Here is a 24,406-nt window from a genome sequence, read left to right on the forward strand (position 1 = left end):
GAAGGGCCATTATTCTGTCTACTAAATGATTCAATAAATATTTGTTGAATGAGAAATAAGTGGATGGGTCCCTTTACAAATGGAGTGCTGAGTTCTGAATTCCAGGCCTGGCTCAGCCACTCCCTGGCTGTGAGACCTTGGGCAAGTCCCCTCTTTCTCTGAGCTTCGGTTTCCTCTTCGTCACATGTGTTCTGAGCACCTACCGTGCCTTGGTGGGCACTGGGAATGTCGAGACAAATAAAAAGAGACCCCTGCCTTCCAAGAACTTGGAGTTTGGCTTCTGGGGAGGGGCCTGAGAAAGAGAACCTTTGACATAGTTTGCTCAGGTCCCATTCTAGGTCATCCCCTTTGAAGTCTTAGGGGGACGTTCCTGGTACCTAGAAGGTGACATTTCGAATGACTCTTGACACATGTGTAGGAGTTTATGCAGTAGAGAAGTGGGAAGGGCACTCACTGCTTGGGACAGGCCACAGACCTCTTTGAGGAACTGTGAGGAATGTGGTTGGAGACTAGTGGGGGCAGCAGGGAACATGTCTGGAAAGGACGCCTTGAAGGTCATGATCGAGAGCTTGGCTCTGCCTTCAGTTCATGGGGCCACAGTAAGGTTTGGAAACAGGAGAGAGTTAGTTATGTGCAGCTTTGAATCTGTGCTACTTACTCCAGCTGCTGTCATACAGAGAGGGGAGTAAGTGGCCATTGTCTGAGCCTGAGGCCAAGCTGGCCTGGACTGGGCAGGAATAATGGGGTGGAGCAAAGGGGACAGATCTGAGGGAGGTTTGGGAAGTAGACTCACTGGGACATGGTGATAGATTGAGAAGGAGCTGGATGAGGAAGAGCTCGGGGGCAGCTGGCAAAGAAGAACAAACAAGACGAAAATGTGTGTGGAAGCTCTTCGCAACTATTGAGTAGACCATGAAGTGGTCCCAGTTGGGACTTTGGGAGAAGCCCTAGGAAAGGCTGGTGATGGGGCACAGAAACCAGCCCAGTGGATTCATAGGTCTCTCTCCTTGAAGAGAGCACAGTCATGATCACCAAGGGTAAAAGATGGACCTCAGTTCCAGATGAGGGTTCAAGGCCATTTAGCTCCTGTCCACATTCTCACTTGATTTACTGAGGTAAATAGATAAGGCTGTGAGACCATCTTCCCCATTTCCAGAGACATACAGTTATGTGGTCACCGCCACACGCGAGCAAATCTTGGGAAATGCAGGCCTCCAAGAGGCCCAGCTCAAGGGGGATTTACAAGTCTCTTGAGACCCAGAGGGAAGGAGGTTGGGGGTCCCCTTTGATGGCTCCTCGCCACAGAGAATTTCCTCCAGTTTGGAGGAAGCGGGAGTTTTTCTTTCACGATATGAATGTCAGAGATTCTGGGCTCACTGGTGACTAAGAGTGTCTGAGACTTGTGGGTGTAGCAAATGCTTAAATATCAGACCCTCTTATCTTTAGGCCATTGTAGACACCTTAGCTGGGACACACAGAACAGAAGCATGGCCAGGCTGCCGACCTCGCTCCTGGCTGCCTTCATCCTCCTTGCTATGGCACTTCAAACAACTCAGGCAGGTAAGGCTGGGGAGAGGGAGGGCTCCCTACAGTAGCCATGATCAGACCCTGGAACATTCTCCTCATATAGTGGAAATAACACTGGACTGAGCTCAGATACCCCGAGTCTGCCACTGGCTTTCAAGCTAGTCCTGTCGCTTCTCTGGCCCTCAGTTTACACATCTGTTAAATGGGTAGTCTTTAAGGTTTGGAGTCTAGGATCTGTCTCAGCTGGGTTGGAGGTTGTGGTGGGCATGGCCCAGAGTCCTATACTCTAGAGAACTGGAGTATAGGGCCCTTACTATGGGGGGAAGGCAGGAGCCAGGGTAGGGGATATTCTCTTGGAAAGCTGGTCCTACCCTCCATTTTTGCTCCAGAATATGCCCTCAACACTGGGGTCCTGACTTCTCTTCTCCACCCCAACGTAAACTATCCTGTCCCATGTTGGGGAGGGAAAGGATCACTAGACTGGGAGTCAGGCAGCTAGGACCAATAATTGCTCAGCTATTGAGGTTCCTGTGTATTTTCCTTGCGTTAAAGTCCTCATAGAGTCGGTACTCTTACTATCTCCTGGGTCAGAGGAGGAAAATAGGCCTGAGAGGTGTTAAATGACTTGTCCACACTGGCCACACTTCTCAGGGCAGAATGGGACTTGAACCTGGATCTGTGGGATCGGACTCTGCTTGAGCCCTCGTCCTGATTCTCCAGAGTAACACTGTGTGACTCTGGGCAAGTCGTTCCCCTCTCTGGACCTCAGCCTCGCCATTTGCTCCGTGAAGGGGTGTAAAGTGCAGGTGAGCTGAAGCAGACATCTGAATTACCTGGGGATCTCCTCACAATGCCCACCTCATTCAGGAATGCTGGACTGGGCACCGAGCATTTCCAACAGGCTCTAGGTGATGCTGATGGTGCTGGTCCCTAGACCTCACCTCGCAAAGCAAGGTTCCAAGGCTCCTTTCTGTTCAGAGTCTCCAGGTCCCAACTAGAAGTTTAGGGCATTGTGGATGCTCAGTCATTCTGAATCCCTCTCTCTTGAGCTGACCAACCAGAGTGTAGACATTGGGTCCTTAGTGGCTTCTCAGAGGTCCTGAAAGCAGAGACTTTGAGGGCCCAGAATCCTCTGGATACCAACCTTGCACATGAGGAAAAAAAGCTGGGTCAGAGGGAGACTCTCTGTGCCCAGCCTGCAACTCTTCTGAGCATAGCCTCACCCCCAGGTCCTTACGGAGCCAATGTGGAGGATAGTGTCTGCTGCCGCGCCTACATCCGTTACCCGCTGCCCCTGCGTGTGGTGAAATATTACTACTGGACCTCGCAGTCTTGCCGGAGGCCTGGCGTGGTGTGAGTAGGGCACTGGGAGAGCCTGATGGGTGTGGCCCAGGAGGGCCCAGGTACAGGTGGGTGTGGGGCCTCAGAGGTCGAAGGAATGCATCTGGGCCTCTGGATGCCAGCGGGAGCGCTTAGCTGGAGTAGGTTTGAATATACCAGGGGGGAAAAATCACGGGGTCATTTAAGAAACATTATCGGGCACCTTCTATGTGCCAGGTGGCATGGCAGGTTCTGAGAATGCAGAACTCAATGAAAAGGGTGCCCCCCACATGGGCATGGCAATGTAGGCAGTATAGAGCTACAGAGTATGGGGTACAGGATAGAGGCAGTGCGCCGGGTGCCACTGAGTCAACAGGGATTCTCCCATCAGAAGCACCTTGGAGCCTCCCCACAGCAGGGGAGTTATTTGAGGCAGCCATTCATAGACCATTAAGAGTTAACAGTTACAGAGACCTTACTCCGGGCTAAGCACTGTTCTGAGTATTACTGTGTTGACTCGTTAACCCTCATGACAATTCTACGAGGAGGTGTAATTATTTCCATTTTGTAGATGGAGAAACAGGCTCAGGGAGGGGAAGTGACACGATCAGGCTGAAACCAGGTCTCCTGGGTCTTTGTTCAGGGTTTTCTTCTTTGCTTCCTTCCCCCTGGCCTGGAGCCTGTGCCTACGTCTTGCCCTGGCTGGGTGACTGGGCCTGTCCTTTCTGGGGCAGCTTCTTTGGCTGTTCTGCAGGCTCTGAGAAGCCTGCTGCCACACGACACATTGGGGGTGAGGAGGCTGGGCTTGGGGACTCATGACCCCCTTTGCGGCTCCGTCATTGTCTTCTCGTCTTCTTTCTTCTCACTCATCTTCATCCCTCAGAGGGGTCTGCAGGTGAATAACAAAGAAGGCCGAAGTGGAAGCCCTCTCAGGGTTCTTGTCACTTCAACTCTGAGCCTCAGTTTCCCCATCAGTATAATGGGAGTGGTCACCTTCATTTATTTTCATTTAGCAAACACGTAGAGAGTGCTTGCTAGTGCTAGGCAGTCTTATACACACTTTGGAAATAGTAACTCATTTAATTCTTGAAGCAACTCTGTGTAGTAGGTACTGTTAAAACCCCCTTTTTACAAGTGAGAGAAGTTATGGGTTTTCTTGAGCATCACGGGACATAGTAATAGTACGTAGAAGGTATAATGCTAATGCCTGGCATATAATAGGTCCTCAATAAAAGATAGCACATGTGTGATTACTGGATTTTGAGCCGGAAGGGACTCTAGAAGGAATGTGGTTTGAGGAATGGGGAGATGGAGACTCAGAGAAGGGCTGAGCCTTGCCCAGTGTTACACAGAGGCCAGGGAAGGCTGCCCACATGGCCAAGATCAACATTGCCGCTTTCTTTGTTCTTTCTGTTCGTTGGCCGTTTGTTGGGTGGGGGCAGGTTAAGGAAATAAGGGGAGTCAGAAGCTTCGAGGTCCCAAGGACAGGGTCTTGAGAAGCAGGAAGTCTGGGGCTGGGGAGTATTCAGCCAACAATGGCTGGGACAGAGCCCCAAGGGCCTGGCCTGGTGTTTGCTGTCGCTTGAGCAAGGGTGGGAGCCTTAGCCCACAGCTGCTGTGTGGTCTTGAACCAGTGCTCACCTCTCCTCTCTGTGCTTTGGGCCTCTCGAAGGGCCTGAATGGTGACACTCTCCAAAGACACTGGCTCCTGAGAGTCCAGTTCACAGTAAGCATGCTGAGTCAGAGCTTACCAGCTCTGGCAGTCAGACAAGTCGCTTTGCCCCTCTTTGGGCCTCCTTTTCCTCAGCTATGAAATGGATACAATAATAGGACCTCATAGGCTTGTTGTAAGGACTTACTAAGAAAGTCAATGTTAAGAGTTCAGGCCAGCTCCTAACACAATTCTATAGCACCTACTATCTTCTCTGCCCTGTGCTGAGCACTTCAGTTTATATTAACTCATCAGATCTCATCAAAACCCTACAAGGTTAGACCACGACCATCATCCCCATTTTACAGATATGGAAACTGAGGCTCAGAGAAGTTAAGGGACTTGCTAACAAGTCGCAGAACTAGGATGTTAACCCAGGTAAGCTGGCTCCAAAGTTCATGGTCTTGGCCACTACCTAATACTCTCTCCCAAGGCAATGGCAGCAATGATTATGGGACTCTGGAGCATTCTATTCCCCGGCCTAACCTAGCACTCAAGCCTGGGCTGAGGGGCTGGGGGACTTGGAAGTCCTGCTGCTCATCTCCGCCTCTTAAGAAACATGTTTGCACACAGCACACAGCTCATAAACACTAAGCCACTCTATATAGCAGGCATCTCTGCATACAGTAGGTGACTCATAAATAGCAAGCGTTCTGGGTGGGGTGTAGCACCCTGGTTGCATGCTAACGCTGTCTCATCGTCTCCTTGGTGTCTTCTCCCTCCAGCTTTGTAACCGGCAAGGGCCGGGAGATCTGTGCTGACCCCAGCCTGTTCTGGGTGCAGAAATTTGTCCAGAAGGTGAACTAACGAGGAAGGGTCCTTCCCTGATGACCATGGCGTTGGCTCCTCCAGGAAGACTCACAGAGACCTACCTCCCTGCTATTACAGCTGCTCCCAAGCACAAGCCTGTGCCAATGACTCTCTCTGCCGTCCTCAATCCCCACCCCCGCGGCGTCACCCTCCACATTGTCTTACCCTCCAACCCACTCTGTGCCCCCTTGCGTAGCCAGAAGGTCCACGATCCTGGTCCATTACACCCCTGCTCAAAATCCTTCCATGGCTCCCGTTGGCCTGGGCTGAGGTCAGAGCTCCTGAGCCTGGCATCCCTGCCCTTCAGATCTGGGTCCCAACCCTGTCTCCAGCCCTGCTTCATTTCCCTTTACGCACTTTGGACTCCACCTCCCTATTCTCCAAGCCCATGCCATGCATTTCTATTTCTGGGTCTTTGCCCAGGTGGCTCCTGACACCCAGACTCTTTCCCCATCACTTGCACATGCCCAACCCCACCAACCCCCCCAAGTCATTGCTGAGCGTAAGAAGCCAGTAACTGAAACCAGTGTTCAGAATTCCCCTGGCCCTCTGCCCCTTCTTAACTGTGCTAGTCACAGTCCGCCCAGAATTCTTGGGACTTGGGGGCTCATCCTCCAGCCTCACTGGCTGGACCAAGGTTCACACCTGAGTTACCTTTGTCTCCTGGCCTCCAGCACAGAACACAGGGCCTGGCTCAGAATCAGAGCTCAGCAAATGGCTGCAGACTGAATCCATGAAAGGAATGTCCCTCTCCCACCCCATAAAGGCCTTCACACATCCATGTGGAGACTCAAGGTTATCTAGGGAAGAGCCAGCTGGGTCAATTGTAAAACCTCACATTTGCCCAGATTCACCTTTCTTCCCCATTTTACCTCTGTGTTGGGACTCTACCCTTCTTACTTCCCTTGGGTTTTTACTGTTCCTCCAAATTCCAACACCCAGGCTGAACTCTGCAGAGTCCTTCTTCCTCCTTCCACAAATAACTGATAACCAAATTCATGTGATGGTGTGAATGACACCCTTGGCTTGGTAGTGCTGCTTCTAGCTATATTTGTATATGAAAAGAGGGCAAATGCTTAAGAGGTCAGATGGATGAGTAGAAGAATTTTGGGAGCAATGTGGGAGGGGGACAAAGGGGGTCTTTCCTGGCCCTGGGAGTGAGTTTGTGGGGTATGATTAAGTGAAAGAACCTTGGGTGAATGTTGTTCTCAGAAGGCTGGGGCCAGGCTAAGCACTGGGACTTATCTGCCCCTCCTCGGGAACAGTACATTCCCCATGTAAAGGAAATAAGCTTTACATGTGCTTGTCCCTTCCCAAGGGAGCCTAGTGCAGCTCAGTGAGGTGGTTGTTGCTGTGTGACCCCGAGGAGACCATCTAACCTCTCTGAGCCTCACCTGATAATGAGAATACCCACTTTATGGGGTTGCTGTAGGCATGGGGAATCACTTTGCTAGACATAAAACTCAGTGTCTTCCTAGGTCTGTGTCCCCCCTGCAGCCCAGGGTCATCTGCCTGCCCCAGCCACTGGAAGTGTTAACCTGCCTGCTGCCTATGTACAAAACCCTCTAATGTCCTTGGGTCCCCTTGCCTTCCTGTTCTGCCCTTGCTTTTCAGGCCTTCCAGAAAATAAATCCTCTACAACAGTGGCTGCTTTTTTCCTTGCCATTTGCTGTCCCTGTGAGGTGGGGCGGGGGCATCATGGCTGCTATCTCCCAGTGGGGAAGCCCTTGACATTGACAGGTGCGCTGGCTTGCCCAAGGTCACCCTGTAAGGGGGTGGGGAGTCAGGACTGGACAAGAGGACCTGGGAAGTAGGCTGTGTCCCTGCCAACATGGAGGCCCAAACATTATTCCACCAGGCCTGGCCCACCCTGGGACCACTTGTCAGGAGGATCTGACGAAACCACTCATTCAATCTCCATAAATATCCTTAAGCAGATATTTATTCATTCAGTCATTCATTCAATAAGCCAACCTCACATTCCCCTTTTAAGGGTAGACACAAAGGAAGAGTGTATTAGTCAGGAAAGGCTACTTTCTGCACAAACTCCAATATCTCAGTGGCTCAATTCCATAGAAGTTTGTTTCTTCTCACATGAAGTCTGATCAGGCATTCCTGGTCAGTGAGAGACCTTCCACATGGTCATTCGGCGTCCTGGGGTCCTTCCTTCTGATGGCCTCACCCTCCTCCTGGGCCTAGACGCTTTCCTATCATCAGCAGATGGCAAAGGAGAGTGGAGTCTTGTGCAAGGACTTTTTGAGCCAGGCCAGGACGAGGGGCTCATCACTTCTTGCCACCTGCCACCGGCAGAACTCAGTCACATGGCCACTCTGACTGCAAGGGATGCTGGGAAGTACAGCCAAGCTGTGTGTCTTGGAGGAAAACAGAGTGGGTTTGGGGAGTCTCTAGTTCATCTTGTGCTGAGCTCCCCTGGACCCTCAACTGGGCCCACTTTCCTGGAGTTCCTGGACACGGCTCACTCTGTCAAAACAACAAAACACCACTCTTCTTTCCTTGGGCCATCTTCATTATTTCCTCAGTGTAAACACCATTCCATGGACATCTTGGCACAAATGGCCTTTGCTCCCCTTCAGATCTGGCTCTCACAGCAGGATTTCCAGACACCAAGAGCACCCAGAGCGCCGGGAGAAGCATCAGGAAGGGTGCATGTCACAGATTCAGACGGGTGTAGGAACTCTCACTGGCTGGGAGTCTGGAGCAAGTTGCTTTCATCCTCTGATCCTCAGTTCCTACCTCTGTGAACAGGGAGCATAAAAGAGATGTCAGGGTGTGTGGTTGTAAGAATCCAATGAGATAAGAAGGTACAGATCACCCAATAGCAAAATGGAAACTATTCAAATGGTCAATAAACACATAAAAATATGCTCAACATCACTAATCATTAGGGAAATGCAAATAAAACCATGATACAACTTCACACCCATTACAATGGCTATTATTAAAAAAACACACACACACAAGGTTGGTGAGGCTGTGGAGAAATTGGAACCCTTGTGGTTTGGTGGTGGGAATGTAAAATGGTGCAGTCACTGTGGAAAACAGTATGGTGGTTCCTCAAAAAAATTAAACAACGAATTACCATATAATCCAGTAATGCCACTTCTGGGTATATATACAAAGGAATTGAAAGCAGGGACTCGAACAGATATTTATATAGCCATTGTCATTGCAGCATTTCCCACAATAGCCAAAGGAGGAAACAACCCTAGTGTCTATCAATGGATGAATGAATAAGCAAAATGTGCTATATCCATATAATGCAATAGTCTTGAGCTGTGAAACGGAAGGAAATTCTGACACCTGCTACCACATGGATTGACATTATGGTAAGTGAAATAAGCCAGTCACAAAGGACAAATATTGTGTGATTCCTAGAGTTGTCAAACTCATAGAGACAGGAAGTAGAATGGTGATTCCCAGGGTCTGGGAATTATTTAATGGGTCCAGAATTTCAATTTCACAGGATGAAAAAGTTCTGGAGATGGGTGTGGTGATGATTGCATAACAACGGGAATGGACTTAATGCCACTGAGCTGTAATGGTTCGAAATGGTTAAAATAGTAAATCTTGCCATGTGTATTGGATCAAAATAAAAAGAGGATGTGGCCAGGTGCGCAGACAGAGGCAATGCCAAGGGCATGTGGGCAGCCTTCCTTATTGGCTAGAAATGTGAACTGGGCAGAGTTGAGTGGGGCAGGGAAAGCTAGGCAAGGCTGTTCCCCAGGTACCCTGGAGATGGCCACCTCACTGGCCATCTCATTTCTCCTACCATCCTGGGACCCCACAGCAGTGTCCCCGGCTCCCAATCCTGGTCCTCACGGATGTTTCTGTTCTGCTTCCAGGGCCAGGGGAATCATGTCCCACAAAAACAGTGCAGGCTGCCTGCTCCCTGGAGCACCCAGGAGGGTTCAGGCAGGGATACCCTTGTCCCCTACCGCACTGCCCCAGGAAACCCTCTTTCCTTCTTCTCAGTGCTGCTTTACTTATTCTAATCACGTCTCTACTTATTCCTGGGCTCAGAACCTCCCCAGATCCCTTTGGTCCCTGGACAGCAGCCTCACCCCTTGCTCCGGCTTCAAAGTCCAACTGCAGCCTCCCTGCCCACTCCTTCTTCAGAGCCAGTGTCATCAGATTCTTCCCCGTCCCCTGCATAGGTCCAGTAGGTTCCACCTTGGTTAGATTTTTTCCCTCTGCCTGGAATGGTCTGTCAAAATCCCGACCAGCTGCGGATTGCAAGTTAGTTGTGAATCACAAAGGAATTAACACTTCTCCAGCAGAGAGAGCTGTCAGTAGCCCATCAAGGACAGTGGAACAACCTATCTGTTGTGGTGTGAAATACACAGTATTACTCATAACAGATTCTTCCCAAGAATATGTGGCCGGAGTCTAATTGAGCCTGTAGATCGCACTCCCAGTTTACAGGAAACACAGACTAGGGAACCAGTAGATGACATCATAAAAATGTAATTAGATAAATTAAGAATGAAAACGGTGTGTAAGACAATGGTCTTGACCCTTCAGAAAGTCAATGTCATTAAAAATGTACAGGGGGGTCTATTGTAGACTCAAAAGAAATAACCATAGGCAATGCATGAATATAGATTGGATCCTGGTTCAAAAAATAAGAGAAAGAGAGAAAGAAGGAAGAATTAGAGGGAGGGAGGGAGGGAGGGAGGAGGGAAAAAAGAAGGAAAGAGGAAGGAAGAAGAAACTATGAAACACATTTTTGGGACAATTGGAGAAATTTGAATATATAGTGAGTATTACATGACACATAGGAATTACTATTAATTTGTTAGGTGGGATAACAGTCTTATATTTATATAAGACAATGTCTGTACATTGCGGAGATGTATGCTAACGTATTTTGGGGCAAAATATCAGGCACCCATAATTTACTTTGAAATGGCTTGGCAAAAAAAAAAAAAAGAAGTAGATATAGAAAAATGCTAATTATTGAATTTAGGTGGTAGAAATATGAAAATTCTTTGTATCATTCCTTCTTCTTCGTTATTTAAAATTTTTCAAAACGACAATATAAAAATTTTTCAAAAGCAAAATTCTGCCTGTCTTCTGATTGAAATAGCTCTCTCTCCCTTCTTTCTTGATTCCCAGACAACAATGAAGGACTCTCTCCCTCCTCCAGACCTGCAGCCTTAGAGTCTCTGGTAGGATTCATGTTTTCCTCTCTCCTGCTGAGCTGGGGCTCCTTGGGGCAGGGACTTTGGCTTATGGATTTACCTTTGGGCCCCCCATCCCACCACAGGGCCAGGCAAACACCAGAGCGGAATAACAAACACGAATGGCTTCTGGATGCCAGGCCCTGTAAAAGCCCTGAGTTTCATGGACTCCCCAGTGACCGATTTGGTGAAGTGGCTATTAGCATCACACTTTATGGATGGGGAAACGGGCTTGGAGAGGTTAAGTCAATTGTCCAAAGCGATGCCCCTCCCAGGTGGTGGAGACAAGTTTGGCTGCAGGTCTGGCTGACCTGAAAGCCTGGTTACTGTGTCTGAACTGAATCTAAAGTCACATAGGCCTCAGTGTCCTGATGGAGTAGGTGGGGGTGAACATTCCAATTTTATAAGAGGTAAAGCTGGGCCAGAGGAGGGCAAGGGACATCCCCAAGGGCTGAACAAAGGAAAGTGGTGCCATTTTCTATGTTTTGGCACGTGTCCTGTGTCAGGCTCTGAACCAGCACCTTATGGGTGTAAAGTCCCTTAATCCTCACAGCAGTTCTCACACTGGGGGTAGAGGGAGGTGGGGTAGCCTGGTGGTCATGAACTCAGACCCCAGAGCCGGTGGACTGGGGCAAATCTAGGCTCCCCCACTTTGTGTCTGGTGATCTTCAGGAAATTCCTTAACTTCTACATGCCTCGGTTTTCTCATCCATAAAATGGACTGTGGCAGTGGTATTTGGCTTATACTCTGGATTTGTTGTCATGATCATGTGATTTCATCTTGCAAATCACTTAAAGCTGTGGACACAGGCCCTTCTTGGGGCTGTTGCTCCCCATCAAGCAGTGTCCAGCCTCTGAGCTCCACACCACAGACAGCCCATTGAGTGAGAGAGGTCCCCCGGCCTTGGGAATTGTGACCCCTCTGCCCAGTGCAGCCTACACCGGCTGGTGCCACAGCCGGGACAGTGGCTCACAGACAGACTGGTTTCCCTCCGTCTGGCAGCCCAGAGGTGGCCAGGTGGAGTGGGTTCCCAGTTCACTCGTGGCCCCAGTCTGGGCCACTGTCTTCCGGAAGCTGCCATTGGAGCAGCTGTGCTGTACCCAACATCTGCAGACACTTAACACCCGTTTGGTAGGAGCTACTGACTGGTCAGCCCTGATCCTGTTGTCACCTCCTCTAAGGGAATGAGAACCTGGAAAGCCAGTTTCAAAGCTCCTTCCCCGGGAGACTAGTCCAACTCCCTCCTTAGACGGAGAACTGAAGGCCTGAGAGAGGCGGGACTTCTCCAGGACACACGACAGTTAAGGATGAGCCGAGGCACCGAGCGACCTGGGTGAGGTTGGTAGCTGTGCTGTTCACAGGGGTCCAGAGCTGGAGATGGGAGTTGGTGCAAAGTAAGAACGGAGAGGCAGGGGGCTGGGCTCTTTCCTGTGTCCTGAGCTACCCACACCCCTGCTAATGCCCAGTCATCTTCTCTGTGGCAGTTCTCCACCCTGATGCTCTCTGTGACCTGGGGTGACTCTGCCCCTCTCTGGGCCTCAGTTTCCCCATCTGCCCCCATGAAGTTGGACTAGATTATTCTTTCAGTAAATATTTACTGTACCAAGCCCCTGTTTTTCAGGCTGTAGGTTGGGCTCAGGGGATGCACTGACGAACAAGGTCCCTGAGGCATTGGGGCTTTAAGAGGTAAACGCTGAGAGTCCTTCATGGTGTGGGGGAGATACCCACCCCCAGACCCAGACGAGAACTCGAGAACTCGTCAGACCCAGACTGGCAGGAAACCAAGGGACAACCTTGATTTCCCCCGGTTTGCTGCAGGTAGCATCCTCTATTCTCAGGACCCTCTGTTCTGTTTTTATTGCCCACTGAGGAGCTAGGGCCCCAGGACAGACCGAAGGGCATATGCCAGCGCCCAGTAGGCCTATGAGAGGAGAGGACACCCTTTGAACCCTAGCATTCCTGGTCAGCTTCCCTGGCAGGTTCCGGTTTGTGGAGCCACAGTGAGCAGCCAGCCCAGTTCCCCTCCCCCAATGCAGGCCTTCACTCAGAGCTCTGACTCCGTTCCTTGGCAACACTCTGAGGAATCCAGTGGTTGCACACAGGCTCCCTTCCTTTCCCCTCCTACTGCCTGCCTGCAGGGGGCCGGGAGACGGAGGCAGAGGCAGCGGATCTTCATTATAAAAAGCAAGAGCTCAGGCAGAGCTCAGGCAGCACGTGAGGGAATAGCACTGAGCTTGGACGCTGGCCCTGGCTGCCTTCCCCGGCCTTACCTGGATCCCCAGCCGGACTCCCGCCCGCCCTCAGCCATGGCTCCTCCACCTCTCTCCTGGCTGCTCCGCTTGGCTGTCCTCTGCCATTTGACCATGCTGCTGGCGGGTGAGTGGGGTGGCCGTGGGCATGGGCAAGGTGAGGGCGCCTCCAGCCCCACTTCTCCCCACAGGCCTGACGTCAGGGTCCCAGACCCTGCCTGGGTTTGTGGCAACCCACTCCTGAGGGATGTGCCTGGGGGGGGGGATTGCGGGGCTGCTCCTCTCGCAGGAAAGATTCCCTGGCTCTGAAACTGTCCCTGCGTGGCCCGGTGAGCAAGGCAGCTACTGCATAGGGGTGCCGGGTGTGGGGGTGCCAGGAGGGTGGGCTTGGGAGCAGCCAGAGGAGGTTCCTGGTGGGCCCCAGGGTAGGAGCCCTGGAGACAGCGGGCTGGCCCTCGCTACCCAGGTTAATATGTAACCTGCAGTCCAGACTCCTGAGTCTCAGCCTAGCCCTGGGCGAGGCCACAGTTGGGACTTTCTTCTTCCCTGATTTCAAGGCCACCCCAGGAGTAGAGGGCCCAAGACCAGTGGAGGTCAAGGTCACTGTGCTCTGGCCTTAGACCCAATCCCTCTACCTGTGTCTCCCCCATGATACTGCCTTCCTCCTTCAAGCATAACTTAGAAAATGTTTGCATCTCCAGTCACCTGTTTTCTGGAGCCTGGGACATGGTAGGGCATGATGTATCCATCCCACCTGCCATAAGTGAGAAGGAGGGAGGCCCAGAGAGGTGAGAAACTGGCCTGAGGATACACAGCCAGTAGGCAGGGCAGGAGAGCGTGGGGTTGGATGCAAGCGGGAGCAGGGATGTATTCTGAGTCCCTCCGTGTGGGAGGGAAAAACCCACCAGTGGGGCGGCGAGCAGACGGGTGGGGTGGCGGAGGTGGCAGAGGCCAAGGGTTGCTGTCTTCCTGCTTCCTGGGCTTGAACCCTGAGGCCCGAGGTGTTTGGGGATAGTGAGCACTGAAATAGGGGCATTAAATGAAGGTTGTTTTGCCATAGCCCTGACCCTGAGTGGGGTGTTGCCTTCTCTGGTCCCAGCTATTGCACCTTTAGACATTGCTATTGTCTCCTGTGTCGTGAGGCTCCACTGTCTTGGAAGGCATTTTGAAAGTGGGAGGAGGAGTTTTATTTATACTAAGCTAGGGTGGGGGACTCCTATGCTGGATGGAGAAGGGATCCTGGGGGGACCAGGACTCAGGGAAGCAGCCTGAGGCTTCAGGACCATCCGGTTCTTGCCCTAATCTTGGTCACTCATTTTGCTGGGAAATACATTATTTCAACCTTCCTACGCCTCAGTTTCTCCTCCCGTAAAACTGGGCATTTGGCCAGGCCCACCTTGGAGGTCCTCACCCACAAGGACATTTGTGGCTCTGAGAGACCCCCTGGGGAGCCTCTGCAGGACTAGGGGTTGGTCCACAAGCCAGAGAGGCTCTAAGGGGGGGGCTGAGAGCTTCGTGGATGCTGCCCTGGCTGGCGCAAGACAACTGCGTCAGTTCCCAAATCTGGGTTTGTGGGGTTGTGTCAGGCAGGAAGCTCCCCTGCTTTATGTAACAAACCTGCAGATACAAGTCAGGACACAGAATTTTTCTCCCCAAGCACTGACACATTCACTCCTACTCAAGCCCCAGCAAGAAAGAGGGGGGAAAAAATAAATCTGTTTTAAGCTGCTGTAGTCTGCTCCCAGTTAGTGGTGGGGGTGGATGGGGAAGGTGAGGGAGAATGAATTCAGGGTGTCAGATCCAGGCCTCTGACAAATTTAAATAAAAATTCCTCTATTTCTCCATCGGTTAAGATTTTCTATGTCAGAAAGTAGTTGTGTGCATTTTGGTAATTCACTCAACAAATATTTATTGGACATTTACTATGTGCCAGGCACTGCTCTTCTTGGTGCTGGGGCCACATTAGTGAATAAAACTGCCAAAGATCCCAGCTCTTGGGGGGCTGAACATCGACTGGAGAAGACAGACAGTACACAAAATAAATCAGTAAACAATTTGGTCTGTTAGAAGAAAAAAATGCCGCTGTGATAAACACAATGGGGGTGGGGGGCGGTGTTGAAATTTTAAGTAAGGGGTCAGGGCAGCCTCCCTGAGAAGGGACACTGAGGGAGGCAGAGGAGGAGACCACGTGGATATCTCCAGGGCAGTGGTCCTCAGTGGGGGACATTTGGCAATTTCTGGAGACAGTTTTGGTTGTTACAAATGTCCCCCCATTTTTTGTTGGGGGTGCTCAGGCACCTAAGAGGCCAGGCGTGCTGCCCCCCCCCCATAGGACACAGGACAGCCCCCACGATAAAGAACTATCTGGTCCAAAATGTCAGTGGTGTTTACTGTTGAGGAAACCATGCTCTAAGGGTCCAGAGAGTTAAATATATTTATTCTCAAAACCACCTTGTGAGGCAGGTATTATCATGTCTGTTTTAAAGATAAGGGAATCGAGGCTTAGAAAGCCTAAGTGACTCATCCAGGACACACCTCTAGCTCGGGCTCAAGCCCTTTCTCTATTACCTCACCCAGAGAACCAGAACATGCCTATCTCTTCCTGTCTGTAAGCCTCATCCTTGAGGTCCAGCCTAAAGGGTACCCCCCTCCAAGAAGCCTCCCTTGATCACTTGCAGTTCTCTCCCTCATGTAAACCCCAGCCAATTTGGGTTATGCTCTGGGACATGGTGTTTCTACCTGGTGTTTAAGGCAGACTAGGAAAGTGGGATGGATAGGGGCTGGGAGGAAAACCAGAACTGCCACTAAGCAGCTGTGTGGCCTCCGGTAAGTCATTTAACCTCTTTGATTCTCAGCTTCTGCATCTGTAAAATGGGCATACCGATACTCTCTTTGCAGGGAAATCGGGAATTAATGAGAGCAGATGCGCTCGTGCTGAGCACAGGCTCCAATACATAGTAGGTGCTCAGTTAAGAAAAGCTCTGATAGTTTGTGAGTGTGTCTTAGCTGCCCATCAAGCTGGGAGCCTTCTGAGGGCAGAGATGGGCCTTGTTCATCCCATTATGTCTTACAGGACCTGGCAAGACGGAGGGTCAGCATTTGATGGCTGAGTAATCTGATAGTATTGATTGGAACTGAGGTGCTCTCTCCAAGCTCAGCACCAGCACCTGCAGGAGAGAAAGTTTAGGGTTAAGGACAAGAGGGCCTGGGTCTTTGTAGATACTCAAAAGTAATTCAAACAAGTATTGGCTGAATCAGGACATGGATGGATGGATGGATGGATGGATGGATGGATGGATGGATGGATGGATGGATGATGGATGGATGGATGGATGGATGGATGGATGATGGATGGATGGATGGATGGATGGATGATGGATGGATGGATGGATGGATGATGGATGGATGGATGGATGGTTGGATGGATGGATGGATGGATGGATGGATGGATGGATGATGGATGGATGGATGGATGGATGGATGATGGATGGATGGATGGATGGATGGATGGATGATAGATGGATGGATGGATGATGGATGGATGGATGGATGGATGGATGGATGGATGGATGATGGATGGATGGATGATGGATGGATGATGGATGGATGGATGGATGGATGGATGATGGATGGATGGATGGATGGATGGATGGATGGATGATGGATGGATGGATGGATGGTTGGATGGATGGATGGATGGATGGATGGATGGATGGATGATGGATGGATGGATGGATGGATGGATGGATGATGGATGGATGGATGGATGGATGGATGATGGATGGATGGATGGATGATGGATGGATGGATGGATGGATGGATGATGGATGGATGGATGGATGGATGGATGGATGATGGATGGATGGATGGATGGATGGATGATGAATGGATGGATGGATGATGGATGGATGGATGGATGGATGGATGATGGATGGATGGATGGATGGATGGATGGATGGATGGATGGATGGATGATGGATGGATGGATGGATGGATGGAGGGATGGAGGGATGATGGATGGATGGATGGTTGGATGGATGGATGATGGATGGATGGATGGTTGGATGGATGGATGGATGGATGGATGGATGGATGGATGGATGGATGATGGATGGATGGATGGTTGGATGGATGAGCTCCCTGCCTTCCTGAAACTCACATATGACTAATAATCAATGACTAGCTGAATGGAGACATTGTCTCCAATTACAGGAAAGAAAACTTCAGTTTCCAAGAAGAAAAGTTTCCCTACGTTAGTTATACAACCTTACCTGGGCAGGACCAAGAACAGTCTGTCTGGCCAAGGGCATTCAGGCACATTGGTAGAGGGAGGGGACTTTAAGGACAGGCTGACTTTGTGGCTCTTTGAAGCCCCAGAGGTGGGCAGTGGCCTTCCCCATCCTGGAAGCAGAGTCCAGAGAGCAAACTGACTTTACCAAGCTCATTCCTCCTGCCCACTGGGCAGCTTCCTCCTGGCTCCAGTCACCAGGAACACAGTTTCTCTTGGGCTTCCCCAGGAAGACATCTGCCAGCCCAGCCCAAGGGACTGTTTCTACTCAATGGGGCCTGAGGAAGCTGCAGCTGAGTCATTCCCAGGTCCCACTCTGGGAAAAGGGGGGACGTCTACATCCTGGTTCCTGAAAAAGGCAGACTGCGCCTTAGGGACCAGCTGCTGGGAGGTCCCCTCCCCTCCTGGGAGGTACTAGTGCATGTTTGCATGTTCATGGACATGTAAATTTTTGTCAATGAGCGATGCACGTTTTGGTGGAGCCCGGGGACCCGCTGGGGTTTCTCAGCCCTACAGAGCTAGAAAAGATAAGTTTGCTCTCTTGACTCCACTGTCCTGGAAGTCCTGGCCTCCGAGATTTTTGCTTCTGGGGTCTTGGCTTCTGCTGCGTATGACTCAGAACTGAGGAAACTCAGTCTTTTCCTCATTTTTTACATACCGCTCCCCAACTTATACCAAGTGGAATACATTTTGCTGGAGATTTTAGGGGAAGGGAGAAGGTGAAAATGCAAATAGCTTTGAATGTTTATGTAAAATATGTGGGTTCTCAACTATCTGTTGAATCACGTTCATCCTGTCCTGGGTTTTCTCTCTGGCTCCATGTGGTAGCCAGCCATCTGCAGACCCCTGCCTACCCTGCTCTGCCCCCACCCATGCACGCCTGCCATCTCCATGCCATCTCCTTACTCCTGCCTCCCCAGCTTGCCCTGGGAACTCCAAATGACCGATTCAGTTAGTTCCTCTCAGCAATTTCTCCCAAACTCACCCTGGCTCTTAAAGGCAGAACAAAGGATGGTCTACTCAGTACACCTCTCCCCCACTACTTTCTTTAGAAGGTGGTTATACTTACACATTTAAAAATTTTGATTATCTGCTACATGCCTTATTTTTGTTGCTGTGTGTGTGCATGTCTACGTGTCACAGGTGGGCACATGAGATGGATGGAGAGAGGTCTGGGTGTGTCTCAGAGGTCATGGAAATCCATGAATATGGACCAGCTTGAGAGGGAGAGCTGGGGTGTAGATGTAGGGGTGGGGGAGGGGCAGCACCACAGGCGCCAAAGCGAGGTTGGGTAAGAGAGCCTGTTCTGTCACTTGCTGGCTGTGTGGCCTCTGGCAGATCCCTGTCACTCTCAGACTCATCTCTGCTGTTTGCAATTGACCAACTACAGCAACTTAATTTTTAAAATTGACACTTAGTACGTGCCAGGCACTAAGAGCTTTATAAGGAAGGATTCATTTTCATGAATCCTTACAACTCTATGAGGTAGATACTATCATTGTCTGTATTTTACAGGCAGGGAAACTGAGGCATAGAGATGTTTGTCCAGAGACTGGGCAAGGGAGGAGGGGAGGCTGAGGTCAAGTGCCTGGAAGGTCAGGGGTGCGGGCCCTGGTTCTGGCTTGGGGGTGTGGCTGGGGTAAGCTGGTGTGGGTCAGGGTGGCCAGATGCCCATGGGCAGCCCTGCTGACTGGTGGCCTCTGTGGGCTCAGGACAGTACGGTGTGAAGAAATGCAAGACCCCATGCAACAAGATGACTTCCCCTATCCCCCAGGATCGTCTAATCAACTATCAACGAAACCAAGCATCTTGCGGCAAGCCCGCCATAATGTAGGTACTGCTTTCTCAGCCTTTGCATTCCTGTTGGGCCCTGGGGATGGTCCCAAGCCTCTGCTAATCCATGTCCCCATCTCCCCAGCCCCACTTTGGGCTCCTCACCAAGGACCTCAGGAAATGCTCCTCCTGCTCCTGGCCTGCTGGCCCCCTTGCTGACCTCAATATCTGCAGCACATGGCAAAGGCGGGGTGTGGCTTCCTGAATGGCCTGGGGCCTGGGGCCTGGAGCAGGCACTGAGAGTGGTAATTTCACTTAGGCCAAAGCATGTTCTATGCAGCACCCAAACCTGCTGGATTTCATGGGGAGGTAAAGCAGGGTGGTCTCAAAGTGCAGGTTCCAGAATCCAACAGAGGTAGTACAAATCCTGGCTTCACCACTTGAAGACTGGGTGGCCCTGGTCCCATTGCCTGCCCTCTGTGCCTTAGTTTCCTTATTTATAAAATGGATAGTTGGGAGCATAAAAAGAGATAATGTAAGTAAAGTGCTTGGCAGGGTTTCTGGAAGCTGCTGACAATCGGTGAGGCAGAGATTATTATCTCCATTTGACAGACAGGAAACATCTCTATGAGACTTTGCAGGGGTCAAGCTGAGCCAGCTCTCCCCTTGGCTGTGGGGGTCCTTGGCCATTTTGGCTGCTTGCTCCTTTGGGGTCCTTTTGGATACTGCCCAAATACCCAGCCCTGAGGTCTTTCTCCAGGACCTTTGGGTCCTAAAGCAGGGGCAGCCAGACCTGGAGTCCTGGCAGCAGGAAACAGCCAGTGAGCCTTTTAAATATAGGCTTAGCTAAAGGAAATCTTGTACTTCCCATTAATGCACGATGGTGAATTTACTAAAAAGGGTGAGTGTGCTGCTCCCTGACCTCTCTGCTCACCCATCCAGGCTCACTTCCTCCAGGCTCCCCCACATATTTGCTTCTGTTTTCTTGGTGAAGGGGAAGTGGTAAGCGCCAGGGAGGGGATCTCAGCCCTGGGACCACATTGGTGCCTGTGGGCCTGTAGGTCACACTTGCTTCCTGAACTTCTCAGTACACTGGAGCCGGGCACATTTACATTCCCTTTCCAAGCCTCAGTTTTCTCATCTGCAAAATAGGGACAAGTGTGATAGCCACCTTGCAGGATGGGTGTGAAGTTTAAATAGGCAAAATGCCTAGCACAGGCCATGGCATGGAGCAAGGGCCCCAGTCGGCCGAGCTGTGGTCTTGGCAGTGAACCAGCCACACACAGCTTCAGAGGAAGCTCAAGATTTGGGTGGCACTCGGGGTCCCAATGGAGTCAGCATATGTATAGCTGTAGCTCACTAGGTGACCTTTCAATCTGAGGACACACACACTAGGGGAGAAGGGTAGAGGTCCAGAGGGAAGCCCTTATCACTGAAGGAAAGGAGGAAGAGGACATTGTGACATCGGGTCCTTTCCAGAGTGAGGAGGCCCCACCGTGGAGCTTGCCAGTCACACACCTGGTGGCAGAGAACACTAACTTCTCCCAATCAGAGACTCACACAGCCCAGAGCCCCTGCCTTGATGGTAATGACAATATTATTCACATTGTTATTAGTGTCAGATTACTGACATCCTACTCTGAGCCAGGTGTTTTACATAATTTTTATTTTTTACATACAAGTAGGGTGACCAACTAACGTGTCCCGCTTTGGTGGACTTGCATGAAAAGTCCTGTATCTTGAGGACCCCCTCGGTCCCATTTTTTCTGGGACTATTGGTCACCTTGTAGAAGTAGGTGTCTTATCTCCACTTCTAAGGTGAGGACATGGAAGTTCCAGAAGTCAGTTTGTCCCAACTAAGCTCATCATTCACAGCCAGTAAGTGGTGGGGGCAGGATTTCCAGCTGGGTCCGTTCACCTGCTGAGCATTTCCGTGGTGCCTCTACTCCACCTGGCATCTGGGCCTCACTGGGTCGCTGTCTTCCTTTCTTGTAGCTTGGAAACCATCACGCACAGATTCTTCTGTGCTGACCCAGAGGCAGAATGGGTCCAGGAAGCCATGAAGTACCTAGACAGCAAAGCCGCTGGCACAATGGCGAAGCGAACCGGCATGGGGGACCCCAGGACCACCATGGCTGCGGTCTCGGAGCCCAAAGCTACAGGGGAGAGCAGTAACCAGGAGATACAGAGGGTTTTGGGGACTTCCTCAGAGCTGCCCACGGGAGTGGCTGATTCCTGGAGGGCCAGGTCCCCCACCGCTTCCAAAGCTCCAAATGGACAGCCTCCAGCTGGGCCTGAGACAACCAAGCTTTACAACTCGGCTGCCATCACCACCACCACATCTCGACAGAGTTCTGCTGCCTACCAGCCTGGGTCGTTCACCTCTGCCCAGGCCCCCTCCACCCAGACCCTCCCCACCCAGGTCCCCTCCACCCAAGCCCCCTCCACCCAGGCCCTCCCCACCCAGACCCTCCCCACCCAGGCCCCCTCCACCCAGACCCTCCCCACCCAGGCCCCCTCCACCCAGACCCTCCCCACCCAGACCCCCTCCACCCAGACCCTCTCCTCCCAGACCCCCTCCACCCAGACCCTCCCCTCCCAGACCCCCTCCACCCAGGCCCCCTCCACCCAGACCCTCCCCACCCAGGCCCTCCCCACCCAGACCCTCCCCACCCAGACCCCCTCCACCCAGACCCTCCCCTCCCAGACCCCCTCCACCCAGGCCCCCTCCACCCAGACCCTCCCCTCCCAGACCTTCCCCACTCAGATCCCCTCCACCCAGGCCCCCATCATTTTACACACAGTCCCAGAGGACGGTACTGGGCCTGAAGGCCAAGATGTGTGGCCTGGAAGACAGAATCCCATGCCAGAGAGCTCTGTAGAGCCCAAGGAAATGGGTCCCATTTCAGCTCACCCGGATGCTTTCAGGGGGCCCAGCAGCATGCCCCATGTCTCCATAGTCCCTGTCTCCTGTGAAGGGGCCCCCAGTAGGGAGTTAGTGGCCTCAGGCAGCTGGGCCCCCACGGACGAGGACCCTCAGAGGCCGGATGTCCCCGACTCCCAGGCGGCCACCAGGAGGCAAGCAGTAGGGTTATTGGCCTTTCTTGGCCTCCTCTTCTGCCTGGGGGTGGCCATGTTTGCCTACCAGAGCCTGCAGGCCTGCCATGTTGCGGGGGACATGGTGGAAGGACTTCGCTTTGTCCCCCGAAACTGTGGCAGTAACTCGTATGTCCTGGTGCCAGTGTGAGATGCCCATGTGCCTGTTTCCAAATATTCAACTGAACAGCTGCCTGGGGTCCCCCATCCTCACTCCCACCCTCACCCAAGAGCCTGGCCTGAGCTGGGATGATCAAAGCTGGGAGGCAGGATCCTCCAGGTGAGACTGACATCAGCTCCTGGCCATACCCCTTTGACCTTCCTTGACCTACTGGGGACAGAAGGGGTGGCCTCCGCAACTCAGTTCCATCTCCCTAAGTCAGAAAACTCTCTTCTGCTGCTTTGCCATGGTTAAAGGTTCCCTTTGACACAGTCCCAGCCCCATTGAATAATTATTTATCGAAAGCCCAGCTCTTCTGGCCCATGTCCCCATGTGGGTACCTCCGTCAGCCCATCTCACAAATGAGCCTCAGGCCAGACCTCTTCTGCCCACACCCTCCAACCTCGTCGTGTCTCTTGGTTCCGCTGCAGTTGCCAGCCACCCCGGCCACCTGCGGTGCTATCGCCCCTGTCCCCTGTACAGACCCAATGCCCCAGCCGGGAACCCGTCTTTCCTTGCATGAGGCTAGCGTGGTGTTTCCTGGCACTGCTCCCAGCAAATGTTCTGTCCTCAGTTAGGCATCATGGGAAGGGGAGATGAAGTTACCCAGTGACTTTGATTGTTTTCCCTCCTCTGTGTTGTGCAATGAAGGAACTCTGAGCATGAAGGCTGGGGTTCTAGTCCCCAGCAACTTGTCAAAGCATTCATGTATCTGGTTTCCCATCTGTGAAAGAAAAGAGGGATGGAAAATATGTGGCAATAACCTATATCCCTGACGAGCATCACCAGTTGGTCCAGAGACCCCTTTCCCCAGACCCTGGGTGCAGCCTCACAACCTTTATCAGCAGAGCGTCTTAGCAAGTCTCTACTAATGGATGACACTGGCAAATCCATGGGCCCTGGGGCCTAGAAGGCCTGCAAGAGAGATCTGATAGCGCAGTCCTGCCCTGAGGGGGAGCGTCAGTACCACAGCCACAGTAGTGGGCAGGCAGACACCAATTCCAAAGGCTCTTCCCTGACTGAGAACAGCCCCTCCCTGTGTCCATGAGGTTTACAGGGACACTGAGACAGCCGGGTGTCATGCGACAAGCTGAAGGAGGAGGGGTGGCCTGCAGGCTCCCTGGAAGGGAGGGCACTCCACAAGTGGAGCCAGGAAGAAGCTGCAGGAAGCTGTCACACGTGGGTCCAGCATTTGCTTTCCTGTGGTCTGGGTTCCTCATCCCCCTCTCTGACCCCAGAAAACATTGTTCTCTGCACTACAAAAGCTCCCCTCGCCTTTACCCCAATTGCAGGCAGGGCCAGGTGAGATCAGAATCCAGCAATGATGTTCCTGTGCTTATTTCTGAAAGAGACTGTGTTCTGGGGGGGGGGAACCCTTGAGAGAAGGGAAGTTATGGGCGTGAAGTAGAGGGTCCTTTTGGCCCCTGAGGACTCAGGCAGGCCTAGGTGGGGCTGGAGGCTCACTGGGCTGGCCAGTGCCCCACTGTCGGAACTAGAGCTGCAAGCCTCACCCCTCAGGGTTCCTGCTGGCAGCTCCCCACCTCCTCTGATTGTCTCCAAGGTTGACCTTTGCCCTCCACCTGAGAAGCCTTCAATGGCCTGGGCTTCCTCCAGGGAGAGGTGACACATTCCTTCACAGATGGATGCTCAGAGGAAGTAAACCCAGCTCTGGTCCACAGAGAGGACTGGGCCCTCCTGCTGGGCATGTCACCCCCTGTTGGGCCTGGCTCGAGTGGGGGGCACTCTGACAGCTCAGGAGGACAGCAGGTCTGAATGCACTTTTTCAGGCTCCTCTCACCTGGGAGCCTTCAAGTAGTGGGGCACCCATGAGGGGGCTCCCCTCTTTTGTGAGAAAGCAGCTGGGGCAGCTGGCCCTCTGCTCACGGACTTGGTTAGTTCTTCCAAGCAGGACATGGACAATTTGGGGAGGACTGTAGAAAGAGGTGATCGATCCGTTTGCTTTCCCAACCCTGTCACCAATGTCTGTGCATTTTGTATTTTAGTAATAAAATTGAAAAGTCTTGTGAATCAAGTAAAGGTGCTTGTTCTGGGGTGGGCTTAGAGCCTCAGAGGGGGTGGAACAACGGACGGGACAAGACTCCCTGAATCAGCCCTGGAGACCCCTATCTCAGTTCCTGTGAGGCAGAGTGGCAGGAACTTTTATAGTCAGCAGGGGAAGGGGCCCTGGGGACAGGGCTGAGGAGGGTTGAGCCCCTGGCCTGGCTCTGCTCCCCTAGCTGTGGGAGGCCTTGGTATCTCCTTGAATAATC

General features: G+C 52.0%; 2 protein-coding genes across 2 annotated transcripts; both read left to right on the forward strand.

The window, feature by feature from the left end:
* Positions 1-1,487: 1,487 nt before the first annotated feature.
* Positions 1,488-7,014, forward strand: CCL22 (C-C motif chemokine ligand 22; the record flags this gene model as incomplete). Its single annotated transcript, XM_081031600.1, has 3 exons — positions 1,488-1,560; positions 2,757-2,880; positions 5,284-7,014. The coding sequence occupies 3 exons, from the start codon at positions 1,488-1,490 to the stop codon at positions 5,363-5,365; spliced, it is 279 nt and encodes a 92-aa protein (XP_080887726.1). The 3' UTR covers positions 5,366-7,014.
* A 5,632-nt stretch (positions 7,015-12,646) lies between these two features.
* On the forward strand, positions 12,647-24,164 carry CX3CL1 (C-X3-C motif chemokine ligand 1). Its single transcript, XM_081031920.1, has 3 exons — positions 12,647-12,946; positions 18,820-18,937; positions 20,876-24,164. Exons 1-3 carry the CDS (start codon positions 12,877-12,879, stop codon positions 22,125-22,127), a joined length of 1,440 nt encoding a protein of 479 aa, XP_080888046.1. The 5' UTR covers positions 12,647-12,876; the 3' UTR covers positions 22,128-24,164.
* The last annotated feature ends 242 nt before the right edge of the window (positions 24,165-24,406 follow it).

The sequence above is a fragment of the Rhinolophus hipposideros genome (genome assembly GCF_964194185.1).
Source record: "Rhinolophus hipposideros genome assembly, chromosome: 21".
NCBI lineage: Eukaryota > Metazoa > Chordata > Mammalia > Chiroptera > Rhinolophidae > Rhinolophus > Rhinolophus hipposideros.